The following is a 13652-nucleotide window of genomic DNA, read 5'->3' as shown; positions in this document are numbered from 1 at the left end:
GCTCCAGAAAGTGGGGGGCAGCCATAGCCCACCTGCAGAGTGGAGAGGGGCTCCCCCCCGTTTAGTCCCACCGTTTTTGGTAAACTAGAGTGCTCTAATGGGACCCTCAATAACGCACCTCTTCCATCTCCCACTCACCCCTCTCCCAAGATGTGACAGCAGCTCCTGGACATTCATTCCCTTTACGGCGCGGCTAGCATCTCAGAGTTGGAGCCAAGTCGGCAGCAACTCTTCCCTTTGGGCCCAGCCCTTGGAGGGAAAGGGGCGTGTGTTCCTTTAAGGGGCTGGCCCGGCGGGAACGCGGGGGTTTGTCCGCAACCGCTTCCTCTCAGGCGATTCAAGAACCCCCAAATCCGCCCGCTTCCTAGAACCCGGACAGTCTTGGGCTGGAGGCGCTCCAGCCGTCCAAAGCCGCCTGGGGACGGTACGTAGCTCGGGGGTGGCCGGGCTCCTGGCCCTGCGGACCGTGTTCCCCTTCCCCGCTTTGGGTCTCCTGCGGGGCCCCACGTCTCCCAGGGTAGGGTCGGGGAAGTGGGCAGGAGGAGCGCGCTGGGCACTGCGGGGCTGGGGCGGAGCTGGGTTGTGATCGCCCCTGGGGCGCGCCCGGGGCGCGAGTTCGGGGGTGGGGGGAGCAGCGTCCGGGCGCGGGCCGACTTGCGCTGGACCCCTGGGCGCGCCATCGGGAGGCACATCCCCAGCGAAATCCGATGCCGCTGAGACCACCGCCAGGTCCAGCGGCTTTGCCAGCGGGGCCCGCCGGATCCCTGCCCGTCTCGTGCCGTCTGGGTCCTGCAGCCTCCGGCACGGTGCGCGGCAGGCCGCGCTCTGCCCCGCGGCATGTGTCGGGTGCTCTGGGGTCCACGGGAGCCCGGGGGTGGGGGTTGGGGGCAACCCGCGGGGCGGCTGGCGGGCCGACCTGCGCCTCTTGGTCTCTGCCGCCCCCTCGGCGGTCCCACGGAAAGCGCAAAGGATGCCCGGGGGTTTCAGGCCTCCGTTCGGGGGGTTTCTGCCTTAGGCAGCGTGACCAGAGGCGCAGAGGGAGGGCGGCGAGCAGCGCTCTGGGTAGGAGATGGGGTCGCTCAGGGAGGCATTTAGGGCCGGTGGGCGGCCAGGAAGGAAACAGCGCGGGCGCTTGGACCCAGCTCTGTCACCAACTCGCAGGAAGGCCCCAGCAGTCTGTGTGACCCGGCCTGGACCGCCCAGCACCGGGTGCCCAGCGCGGACCCCCGGGAGAGCCTCTGCTCTCTGCAGCAGGGGGAGGTGATTGAGAAGCGCCCTGGCCTCCTTCCCGCGGCCCTGCGTGGGCCAGCGGGCTGGGAATGCTGATAGGAAACACCTCCAGCTTCCACTTTCCGGGGGCCGCAGGTTTCAAAGGCCCCTGTAAGCCTTGTCTAAGCAGGGGGCACCGAAGTCAAATTTCTCCTCGGGAGCCGGGGCTTGTGGAAACCTGGAGGGCAATGCTGCCCCCTGCTGGTGGAGGGGGAACTCTACTTTCCGCCGCGCAAGTGAGAGCTTGGGGGGGCTCCATCTTCCTTCCATGTAGGCGTTCCCCTTACTCTGCTGTGGGGAGGGGTCCCGAGGAAAGTGGTGCTGGGAAAAGCAAAGGATGGGCGGTCAGGAATTTTCTCTAACCTCTGCCTGTTTACCAAAGATAAAGCTTTGGATACTTCACTCACCTCCGTGCCCTTGGCCTCCGTTTCCCCAGCTGTAAGGAGAAGGCGATGGTGGCTGCTTTCTCTCCTTGGCAGTGAGAGGGGAGAAAGATTCACCGAAATAAGGGGAGGCTGCACTTTTTACAATAGTAATAACCGCTTAGATTTTGTGAGTGCCTGCCCTCTTGCCAGGCAGCTAAGGGCTCTGCAGACGGTCTCTCCCTTCGTTTTTATAGAACTCCTTTCTGGTTAGAATTATTGTGACCCCCATCTTACAGATGAGGAAAGCGGAGCTCAGTGACTTGCCCGCTGATACACTGTTAGTAACTGGGGGAACCCAAACCGAATCCCGGTGGCCTGATTCTAGAATCCGAAATCTGCCACTCTGCTCTTCTGCCAATACATATTAGCACCTGTTTGGGGGAACATCTGCTATGTGTTGGAGCTGGACATAATTCACCTTATATGATCCTCAGCCCTAGAGTGAGGTTCTAGTGTCCATCCTTCCCCCATCCTCCCCAGCCGAGGTCATGGAGGCACAGAGAGGTTGAGTAACTTGATCACGGTCACTCAGGGTGCAGCTGTGTCTTTGCCCAGGCAAAGCTCCAGCTGATTTGGGGGAGCCTCCTACAGCCACCAGGGTAGCCAGGGTCGGGAGCCCAGGCTGTCCATTGCTTGCCTGAGTGGTAGTGGTTAGCATTTGCCGAACATGCAGGGTGGTCATTGTCTTTAACCCCTGAGTTTCCCTATTAGTCTGCTCAGGAGACCAGGAAACTTCTGTTCCGGGAAGTGAAGTCAGCCAGCTGGCAGGTGGCAAGTCTAGCTGGCTGTCTCAGGCTTTGTGGGCTGCACTCCTGTCAGAGAGGGCTGGGAGAGGAGGGCCAGTTTCCACCTGGGTGGGAGCTCCTGGACACAGGGCTGATCTTTCCTTCAGGACTCACTTTGTTTTTCTTGGCACCCCTCCCCTCATTCTCAGGTTGCATGACTGCTGGGGATAGCATCCAGCAAAGAGAGGTGTCACCAGATCACACCTCTCCATTTGTGGGAGGGGTTTGTTGGTTTAAGTAGGGTCCACCCCAAGGTGGGGCTCTAACTCCCGACCCTGAGATCAAGAGCCCCACGCTTCACTGACTGAGCCAGCTGGGCACCCCTCGCAGTAGTGTTAATAAACCAGAGAGTAGACCTAGGTGGGTGTCCAGAGTGGAGAGGGGCCGAAAGTGATGGAGAACTAGGGCTATTTTGGGGTGCCTGGGGGTGGGCTCAGTCGGTTAAGTGTCTGCCTGCAGCTCAGGTCATGATCTCAGGGTCCTGGGATCGAGCCCTGCACCAGGCTCCCTGCTCAGTGTACAGTTTGCTTGTCCCTCTCCTTCCCCCCCTCCACTCGTGCTCTCTAAAAATCTTAAAAAAAAAAAAAAAAAAAGCAAGAACTAGGGCTGCCTTTAGCTGGAAAGGAGAAGCCAGGAGGAGGACATGCCCTGGAGCTAAGGGTGGAAGATTGCCAGAATGGTTCTTTTAGAATGTAAATCAGATTCCGGGCCATCCTCCCCAGAAAGGCCCCCCCCCCCAAGGTCTTCCGTTCAGCGCCGCACCTGGTCCTGTGCCTACGGCCCGGACATCATTTCCTGCCTCCCTCCCTCTTCCTCCTCATTGGACTTGAAGCCGTTCCTGCCTTTGCAGTTGCCGTTTCCCCAGAATTCTCAAAGCTCACACCCTCAGTTGGTCTCCTTCTCAGGGAGGTCTTCCAGATCCACCCTGTCTCCGGGAGCACCCCTCCCCTGCTTCAGCCTCTTGCAACATCCTCTCTCACTTGCAACACTTTGACCACATGGATGTCCCATATCCTATTTGCTGTCCGTTTCCCTCCCTGGAATGGGAGCTCTGGCAACTTCTGATTTGCATCCTGCATGGGAACTATGCCTGGCCCGTGGCGGATGCAGGATAAATACTTGCTGAGTGAATGAGGCCACATTCCAGCTCCTTCATCTATTTCCTTTTTTTTTTTTTTTAAGATTTTATTTATTTGACAGAGATAGAGACAGCCAGCAAAAGAGGGAACACAAGCAGGGGGAGTGGGAGAGGAAGAAGCAGGCTTCCAACGGAGGAGCCTGATGTGGGGCTCGATCCCAGAACTCCGGGATCACGCCCTGAGCCGAAGGCAGACACTTAACGACTGAGCCACCTAGGCGCCCCCCTTCATCTATTTTCTGGGTAACCTTAGCCATGCAACTTAGCATTTCTTTTCTTCTTAAAGATTTTAATTATTTTTTGAGAGAGCGAGAGAGCGCGCGCCTGTGCACGCACGTGAGTGGGGGGAGGGGCAGAGGGAGAGAACCTCAAGCAGACTCCCCGCTGAGTGTGGAGTTGGACACAGGGTTCGATCCCGTGACTCGGAAATCACGACCTGAGCTGAAACCGAGGGTTGGCCGTCCCACTGATTGAGCCACCCAGGCACCCCCGCAACTTAGCGTTTCTGAGCCTCATTTTCCTTGTTTGTACAAGGGGGATAAAAATTCTGACGTTGTGAAACCCGCAGACAATGACATTGTGCAAGTGCATGGACAAGCGGAGGGCAGGCCTTCTCTAGGACAGATCCTTATGGGGTTTGGCTGAAGAGTTTACAAGAGAGTCCTGCCGCTGCGGTCTCGGCCATGTGACCTTCGGACGCTGGCTTCATGTCTTTGTGCCTCTGTTTACCTGTGGATTAATTGGGGAGAATAAAATTCTTGCTGACCGGGGTGGGAGGGGTTCTTGGAAGGGTCAGGGGAGCTGCTAGACAGGGAAGCCCTTTAAAACAGAGGTTATGAATGTGTGCTGGGGTCTTGGAGGCTGGGAAGGGGTGCCTAGGAGCTCGCTGGAGGACCCAGAAGGTGCTCCAGCCTTTCCTGGCTCAGTGCATGTTTCTAGAGGATGAATGACCTCATCCACGATTGGTAAGAACAGTGGGGGACTGAGGTCAGTGTATCATGGAATAGCGTTAGGCCAGTGATTTTTCTCAGCGTGCTGACGTACTGGAGCGACTGTAACAGGGTCTCTCACAAGCAAAGAGCAGGCGTTAGCAAGCTGTGGACTGTAAGATAAATGCCGACGGTCCTGCCGAAAAGTACACATATGAATGTCTATGATCCGGTCTGTTGCTGTTGAGTGTGCAAAACTCAGGAACCAGATAGATTTGGATCATGCAGCATCCCTACCTACCAAATTGTCCCACCTCTCAGGATCCAAACTCGCACCATCTCAAGGACACAATGGATTTGCGGAGAGAGGGGTCCCTATATGGCAGCTTCACGCAACGTTTTCGGGTAAGCGTAGCAATCAGAGGATGACACTGCAAAGCCATTAACTTGGAGTTTAAAAAAAAAAAAATTGAAAGAGATGGCTCCACCCTGGGTCAGATTCTTAATTTTGGCAAATGTGGTTTCTCTGGAATCCAAGGCCCCCAAAAACCTACATCTCAAAGGAGGAAGCCCTTGCCCGGGTGGTGAAGGCTGCGAAGGGCTGATAGGGCGTTGGTGCCAAGGTCAGTGGAGAGTTCACGGTGCTGGTGTTTGTTTAGGAGGACTCTGCCTGGTTTTGTGAACACTCTGGGTACAAAGCCGCATAGGTTTTAAGTTATCTGTCCCAGCCTTATTTCCCCTCACCTTATTTAATGCGAAAGTACACATTTTTTTCAGGCACCCAAGTATCACTTTGTGGCAGAAACACCTCCGTTTGATCATCCCAGGGAAGCCCTTTCTCACTGGGGGGCATCGGGGCTGCGAGGAGCTGCTGTGAGGCAGGGCACACGGCAGACGGGGACTGGCCAGCCCTACGCAGCCAGAGGCTGCGGGTGCCCAGGGACACAGTGGGGCCTGTGACAACCAGGTCCGTACCAACAGCCTCTGTCCTCGTTCCACTTCCTTCCTGGTTCCAGACGTGGGACCTCAAGGAAGGGAAAGGAAACTCTCCTAGGAGGTCCTGCTGTGTGCCAGGCCCTGAGCTGTGTGCTTGGCATGTCACTTCCCTGAATTTGACATGGCCATTCTGGGCTTTAGAGCCAGAGTGGGTTTAGATCCCAGCTCTGCCATGTCCTCGCTGGATGACCTCGGGCCGATGATTTAATCTCTGTGCCTTGGTCTTCCCAGCTGTAAAATGAGGCTACTAAGAGGTTCCACCTGCAGGGCTTGTGTTCAGGAGTCAATGAGCTCGTAAGTGCTCGTTAAACTCAGCCGTTAGTACTTTTGTGCCAATGAGGCCAGTCCAAGTGAGGCTCCCCAGCTGGGTTCACAAAGAGACCCAAACGGGGCGGCTTAAGAACGCTAGGACTTTGTTTCTCTCATGGTACAGTGCAGATGGGGGAGGTCCAGGGCTGGTGGGACATCTGTGAGACTATGGTGACTCCTCTGGTCGCCAGCAGGTGGAGGGAAGGAATCCCAGGAAACGGTATCCCTAACTGTTTTGACCCAAGAGCTGCGTGGGGCGCGTGTTATCGCTGCCATTGTCCAGCACGGAGCCCCAGGGCCCCTCCTCGCTGCAGAGGGAGGCAGGAATTACAGCTTTCTGCTGGCCGGTCATCACCTTTCTAGAACCACGTTAGGGTAGGAGAGAAGTAGAACACTCGGGTGAAACATAGGTCAGGGGATTTTAATGAAGTTCATTCCGCAAGTGAGGAAACCTGGCTGGAATCACACAGCTTGTAAGTAGTGGAGATGGGGTTTGAACCCAGATCCTCCTACCCCCAAACCTGTTAGGTTGCCCAGATTTAAGTCCCTGTGAGGCTTTATGGGGGTCACCTGGGGACGCTTCTTAGCCAAGAAGCGAGACCTCAGAAGGGCAGTGTCCTGCAGTGCTTGGCACAGAGGGCAGCTGTGGGCCTCAGGATCTCCGCAAAGGGGTTTAGGAGGGCAGCGGATTCTGTCGACTTCCTCCATATTTGCTCCTTCCTCTCCAGCAGGGGCTCCTAACGGTTGTGAAAACAAGAAGGTTCCCTGCTCAATCCCACTGCCCTTCCTTACAGATTCCATGCTTTCCTTTTTCTTTTTAAAGTTTGTGAGAGAGAGAGCGCGCGCGCACATGAGCGGGGGGGGGGGGGGTTTGGTAGAGGGAGAAGGAAAAGCAGACCCCCTACCTAGCGGGAGCCTGATGTGGGGCTTGATTCCAGGACCCCAAGATCACGATCTGAGCCAAAGTCAGACACTTAACCGACTGAGCTCCCCAGGCGCCCCATTTCTTTTTCTTTTCCCTTCCCTCCCTTCTCCCTCCTTTTGCTGTTCTTTCCCATTCTGGTTTACATACAACAGGCATTCACGGGGCCACAGCCTTACAATCATAGCAAAAGGGCAGTTCTCCTGTTGTTTGTCCATTTTAAATTACACCCTAGGCAGTGTTTCCACGTTGCTGCATGATAATCATAGTCATATTTCCAGATGCCCGCTGTGCCCTGGCCTTTACTGCCCCACTGTCCCCCTTCAACACAGCCCCTGGAAGGGTGTTTCTGAGAGGTTCTTCTGACCCTGTGGCTCCTCTGTTTACAGCCGTCACTGGCACCCCAGGGCCTTCGGGACAAAGGAGAGGGAAAAGCCTGAGCTGGAGACCCAAGGGCATCTAGACGCTGGACCGGCTGACCCCTCTCATGGCCTCTCCCCTGGGTCAGCCAGGGTTTCAGCAAGAATTCACCCTGGGTGTTTCCAATAAAGAGGCTCTAATTAGGAAGGAAAGGCTGGCTTCTAGAGTGGGGATGGGAGGCAATGCAGAAGGGAGAAGACAGAAGCAATGGCAGGCTCTCCCCCCAGGCCTGGGGTGGGGGGTGTGGGTGGGAAGGGGAAGAAAGAGTGTTACACAGCCCAGGAGAGCAGGTGCTGGGGAGAGGAGCCAGCAGCAGGGCTGTGGTCACCAGGGGGACGCAGCTTCTCCTTCTTCCCGCCCCCATCCTGTGGGTGCCTCCCGTTGGAAGCCAGAGGCCAGGGTGCCCGGAGAAGCGAGAAGCGTCCCTGGGACCAGAGCAGAGAGAAGCACAGATAGAGAACTTCCAGCACATTCCCAGCCCCCCACATGCTCCCTTTGGCCTCTGGGCCTTTGCATTTGCCGGTCCCCTGCTTGGCCCACCCAGTGCCCTTTCCACCCGGCTAACCCGTTTTCAGTCTTGTTTCCTGCTCCTTTTCTCTACCCCACCTCTATACTCCCCACACAGCGTCGTGACTCTGCCCCCTCTCTGCATCGAGTTCTTCCAAGGCTGCTGGTCTTTTAAATCCTTAAGGGCTCAGCAAATGGCAATGAGCAGGGCGGGGCAAAGGTGAGGGGGAGGTGAGTGAGGCCTTAGCCTTGGGAGCCAAATACACGAGAGGAGGGGGGGTGTGTGCACCAAAAAAACTCAATCATCGAGGTATAATATTTAAATGCAATATTTAAAAAAACCAAATAAACGCACTCCAGCCCAAGGGCTAGCTGCCTATTTTATTTGTGTGTCCACAGAAACTGGAATGGCCCCCAGAAGTGCTCTAAGCACGGCATTTAACATTTTTTTTGACCTTGACTCAGGATAAATCAATCTGTGAACTCCCCGTCACCCCCGGAGACCTCTTTAGACCTCTCGGGACTGAAACGAAAGCTCAACAACGCAGGCGTCCTCTCACTAAACATGAATACACCCTGAGATTTTCTAGTCTAGTCTAGGCTCTTCCGTGTCATTAAGAAAATGCTGCTCACAATCTTTCAAATCCAAGCGTGCCATCTGAAAACTCGATACCGCCTTCTCACCCTGTGTAATTTTCTCCGAGGACGTCGTGCCTCCTCCTAACCCCTCCCTTGGCTTTGTTGGCTCGCTTCTGGCCCATCTTGCCTGTGGGATGCGGTTCCCCAGAGGGCAGGACCTGGGCTCGCTCCCCTCTGTCTCCTCTGCTGTGAGATCAGGGCCTGCGGGGGGAGGGGGGGCGGTACAGAAGATGCTATGTAATGATCTGTTGAGTGAGTGAGTGGGTGCTGGAACCCAAGGACCCTCGGGCCCCCTGCAGCAGGCTTCTCTTACTGGCTTGTTTTTCTTCTCTTGCCAGCCTGCCCCAGGCTCCCGTCTTACCCCGGACACCCTGGCGCTGCAGCCGTGCCTGGCGCCATGGGCCCGCTGCTGCTGGTCCTGCTGTACCCCCTGCCCTGCGTCTCTGGGCTGCCTTTCTACAACGGCTTCTACTACTCCAACAATCCCAACGGCTGGAACCTGGGCAACGGCCACGGTGAAGGTGGGCGGCCTCCTGGCTCTGGCTCTATGCTCCCCGGGGTGACCAGGACCTCGCCTGGCTCCTGTTCTGATATGCAGGTTCCAGGTCGGGACAGGGGACAGACAGGGCGTGGAGCCAGCAGCCCCTTCCCTTCCTGGGCCCTTGCAATGGACTGGGCTCATTTCTGAGATGAGTGCAAGGGATGGTTCAGTTACTCAGTGTTTGCTAGTCCCCCGGGCTTGGAGTGGTCAGAGCCAGAGGCACATAAAGACAATCAGCTGTGCACTTAGGGACACTCCCAGAGCCCTGCCAGTTTTCCAAGATCCAACTGCAGTGGGACCTCCCCGGTGTCCCCAGTGGAAAGGGGGTTTGGGATTAGATAGATGAGTTTGAATCTTAATTTTGCCACTTAGTAGCTGCATGGCTTTGGGCAGGTGACTTGGGGGGGAGGGGCAGAAGGGGAGAGAGAGAGAATCCTAAGCAGGCTCCATGCTCAGCATCGAGCCCGACTCAGGCTGGATCTCACGACCCTGAGATCATGACCTCAGCCGAAATCAGGAGTCGGATGCTTAACCGACTGAGCCACCCAGGCGCCTCTGGGCAGGTGACTTTGTAGTTGGCAGTTGTGCACCCACTATGCGTCAGGCATGCTTCTAGGTGCCTTCCGTACGTTGTCTCATACGATCCTCGCAAAAGCCCTGGCACACAAGCAAGGTTCCCAACCAGCACAATGAGGGCACCCACCAGGCCACGCTGGTGGCGGCCACCCCCGCAGCCCCGAAAGCAGATACTATGGATTATTTCAGTTCATGGATGAGGAACCCGAAGCTTGGAGTTGAGCCAGCCTCCCAGGGCGCACAGATCGTAAGCACCTGTGCCAAGATTTGTTTGTGGCCGGACTGAGAACGCAGCCCACCTGGCCATGATGCGAGCCTCCCTCAGGCTCTCAGGGAGAAGGTGTTCCTTGCCTCTCCCGGTGTCCCATGGCTACTGATGGACCTGAGTCGCTCCCATCTGCCTCTGGGTCACATTTCCCTCGGCCCCCTCACTAAGAAGATACGTGTGACTGCAATCCTTAATTTAGTCCTCTTTCTCTGCCATAGAAGGCAACTTTCTATGGGCCAGGGATTAGGACCTGGCTCTCTCGGGGCGCCCTTATTTGGCCTCCCACCTTCCTTTCCCCCCAGAATTTGTTTTGTTAGACACTCACGACTTCAACGAGTTTCACGGAAACTTAAAGACTTAAACTTTCTACCCATAGTTTCACCACTTTCCCTTCAGTCCCTGAATACGTGCGAGCAAAATCACAAATGATCCCCCCCACCTGGGGGAACCGTTGCCAACATGTCAGGTGGGGCCCTCTAGCCTTTGATAGAGGGGGCTCTCCCTGTCACTTCACAGAATACAGTTTTTCCAAGGTCACTGAGTGGGTATCTAGCTGCCAGGTTCTTTTACTCGTCTGTATAGTGTTGGTCATACGGAGGTGTTAGGATTTAGCCCAATATTCTCATTGTCTTCGGGGTAAAGCTTCGAACACGGCTTTACGAACGAGCATCGGGGGAAAACAAAGGACGTCGTAGCCGCTCCATGATAGGCCTGCCTCACGTCTGTTGAGCTTTTTCCAGACGCCCCACCTTACCTGATTTGAGCCGCAGCACAGCCCACTGTGGCTACCGATGGGACCCCATTCTACAAATAAGGAAAGTGGTTTGGAGAGTCAGCCGATTTCTCTGGACTCGACTAGACTTGCGGAAAGTTGGAGCCAAGATTCCAGCTTCTCTGACTCCAGGCCTGTGGTCCCAAACCTCTGTGCCTACTGCCTGTCCGGAACAGCCTTCTCCAACTTCAGTGACCGGCAACGTCACCTGGAAAGCCGTTCAAACACTGATCACGGGGCTTTACCCCCAGAGTTTTTGATTCAGGGGGTCTGGGGTGGGGCCTGGGAGTTTGCATTTCTGACAAGTTCCCAGTGCTGCTGCTGCTGCTGGCTCAGGGACCCCCGTTTGAGAACCACGGCACCAGAGCACCTGGCTTTTTCAGCATGGAGCCCCAGCAGGGAGCCTCCTGTTTGCTGCTTACCCCGGAGAACGACTGTCCTCCCCTACCCTGTGTCCCTCCAAGGGTCTAAGTCCGGGCCCAAGAGCATGAGGTAGTAAGACCTGTGTCGGGGGTCTCAAGTTACAGATGAGCCAGCCTTAGCCATACCTGGTTCTTGGTGCCACTGTGGGGGGCTCTGTGTTTATTTGTACCCAGGAGCCCTGCGTGTACATAGTCTTGTGTAGAAGTCCTCACCTCATCTCACCTGCGTTGCTAGGTATTTGGGGAGCATCAGGGGGAACGGTTGGACAGAAAGGGCAAGCTGTGCTCTCCCGTGGCCAGCGTGGTAGGGAAGGACCCTCGGGGAGAGCTGAGTCCTAGCCCGCCACCTGCTAAGCGAGAAGCCTGCCACATCAGGTCGCTTCTTACGCACAACAAACTGAATGGCTTAAGACAACAGCCTTTTTGGTGTTTTTTGGTTTTGTTTTGTTTGTTTGTTTTGTTGTTTGAATTGTGATTCCACGGGTCAGCATTCTGGGGCTGCCTTCCATGTCCTTGGTCCTGGCTGTGCTCACTCAGTTGATGGTGCCTGCGGCCGGTAGGACGGGTCAGCTGGGGGCTGGTTGGCCCAGGATGGCCCCAGCTGCGAGGGCTTGTCTCTGGTCCCTGTGGGCTCTCCTTCTCCAGCATGTGAGCCCAGGCTCGTTGTCGTGGGAGTGGACCCAGACTCTGAGCAGGCACAGGGGAAGAGTCACTTCTGTCATGTTCATTTGGTCAAAGCAAGTGGCAGGGCCAGCATGGATTCAAGGGGGAGGGGAAATAGTGTCCCTTCTGGATAGGAGATGCAAGGTCATGGTGCAGAGCGTGTGGATACAGACAGGGGTGCAGCATATGGCCGTTCTTGCAATGGGTAACTTCCGAGCCTGGCGGGGGCTGGGGATGAGCTGGGGGTGGCCCTTGCAGGGGCACAGATGCGCTGGAACACATCCCCATCAGCATCCTACCTCTCTCCCAGGCATTTTCAATGGGGTGAAGCTGGTGGTAGAGACGCCCGAGGAGACCCTGTTCTCCCACCGAGGGGCCAACGCAACCCTGCCCTGCCGCTACCACTACGAGCCGGCCCTGCTGTCCCCGAGGCCCGTGCGCGTCAAATGGTGGAAGCTGTCGGAGAATGGGGCCCCGGAGCAGGACGTGCTGGTGGCCATTGGGCCGAGGCACCGCTCCTTTGGAGACTACCGGGGCCGGGTGCGCCTGCGGCGGGACGGGGAGCGCCAAGTGTCGCTGCAGATCCGCGGCTTGAGGCTGGAGGACTCCGGGCGTTACCGCTGTGAGGTCATTGATGGGCTGGAGGACGAGAGCGGCCTGGTGGAGCTGGAGCTGCGGGGTGAGGCCCCAAGAGGTGGGGGCATGTGGGGGCCTGGGCCACGGGGAGAGAGGGCCCCGAGAAACTTTCTAGAACTCTGTGCTTTCGACAGCCATGCAGTCCTCAAAACCACCCCACGGGGAAACTACTGCTCTCATCGCCCCATTTTACAGATGTGGAAACAGAGGCACAGGAAGGTCAAGTAACTTCCTAAGGTCACACTGCCCATAGATGGCAGAGTAGGAGTTTGACCCCAGGTAGTCGGGCTCCAGGACGCACTACTCCCTCTGGCTCACACCTTGTTCAGAGCGAGGAAAACAGGAGCTGAGACTCCAGCGGAGTCGGCGGCAGCACAAACCAAGTGTGCGTGGGAGGAGTGGTGGGCACCGGGGCACGTGGCTGAGCCGTCGTCCTGGCCCAAAGGAGTGCCCTGCTCAGGCCCAGAAGCAGACCCCACGCAGCCAGGTTTTCTGATTTGACAAGAGAAGCATATACTTTTATGTGAAATCTCTGGATTTTTCTGTAAAAATCTTCTAATGAAAAAAACAACAACAGTCAACTCAGTGTTGTCTAAACCACCAGGGCCTGCGCTCCAGACCTTGTGTGTGGGCTCCCGGGGGCAATCGCTAGGGGCTGTTACCTCCTCTGTCTCTAGGACGGGCTGTGTGTCCTCATACCTCCCCTACCTGCGAGGGAGGCAGCTGGGATGTGTAGAGAGGACCATGTCCTGGCTCCATACCCACCCCAGCTGGGCTGCCCGGGGTAGACGCCTCATCCCCTTGGAGCTCCCGTCCCCTGCAGTGTGAAATGAGGGCCTCGTCTGCCTCCTTGTGAGGAGATGAGGATAAAAGGCAAGTCAGGGACCTTTATCATCAGCATCCACCTGTCTAGTCCAGATGGCGGCCAGAGGGGTCACAGTCCTCATCCCTGATGTTGAGTATGACGGGAATGGGAGGGTGCCTGTGTGGTCAGGTGAGAGCCCTCTATCAGGTCACACAGATGGCTCTCTGTGTCCTCACGTGGTGGAAGGAGTGAGCGACCTCTGTGGGAGACGCTAATCTCATTCACAAGAGTGCCACCCTCGCGACCTAAGTACCTCCTAAAAGCCCCACCTCCACAGACCATCACATTAGTTCAACACCAGTTAGGGGGGCACACTGAGACCACGGCACTGGGTTCTTGCAACAGCCCTGTGAATTCGGGGGTGTTCCCATTCTGTAGTTGGGGACATTAATTGGGTGATTCATTCATGACCTTAACATGGTTTCTGAGTGCTGCTGTGTGCCAGCCTCGTCCCAGGAGGGTGGTGGAGAGCAGACATAGACTCTGCTTCGGACCCGGACAGGAGATGACAGGTTTGCTTCTGTGAGGGACTCTGTGTGTGTGTGTGTGTGTGTGTGTGTGTGTGTGTGT

At 56.5% G+C, this 13652-nt stretch overlaps 1 protein-coding gene across 3 annotated transcripts in view; it reads left to right on the top strand.

Moving 5' to 3' along the window:
* The first annotated feature begins 318 nt into the window (after positions 1-318).
* HAPLN3 (hyaluronan and proteoglycan link protein 3) overlaps positions 319-13652 on the top strand; it is a 16555-nt gene continuing 3221 nt past the window's right edge. Inside the window, exons 1-3 of one of the 3 annotated variants that reach the window (XM_040642781.1) lie at positions 319-424; positions 8678-8860; positions 11892-12275. In XM_040642781.1, coding sequence (XP_040498715.1) covers positions 8737-8860; positions 11892-12275 — 508 coding nt within the window. In that variant the 5' untranslated portion in view covers positions 319-424; positions 8678-8736. Of the gene's footprint in view, positions 425-4502; positions 4952-8677; positions 8861-11891; positions 12276-13652 lie in introns of those variants that run through there. The other 2 variants (XM_040642780.1, XM_040642779.1) reach the window with 2 other exon arrangements.

This window comes from Ursus maritimus, unplaced genomic scaffold, assembly GCF_017311325.1.
Source record: "Ursus maritimus isolate PB19 unplaced genomic scaffold, ASM1731132v1 scaffold_27, whole genome shotgun sequence".
Lineage (NCBI taxonomy): Eukaryota > Metazoa > Chordata > Mammalia > Carnivora > Ursidae > Ursus > Ursus maritimus.
Note: the sequence above shows the minus strand (reverse complement) of the source record. Positions and strands in the feature narration are given on the sequence as shown.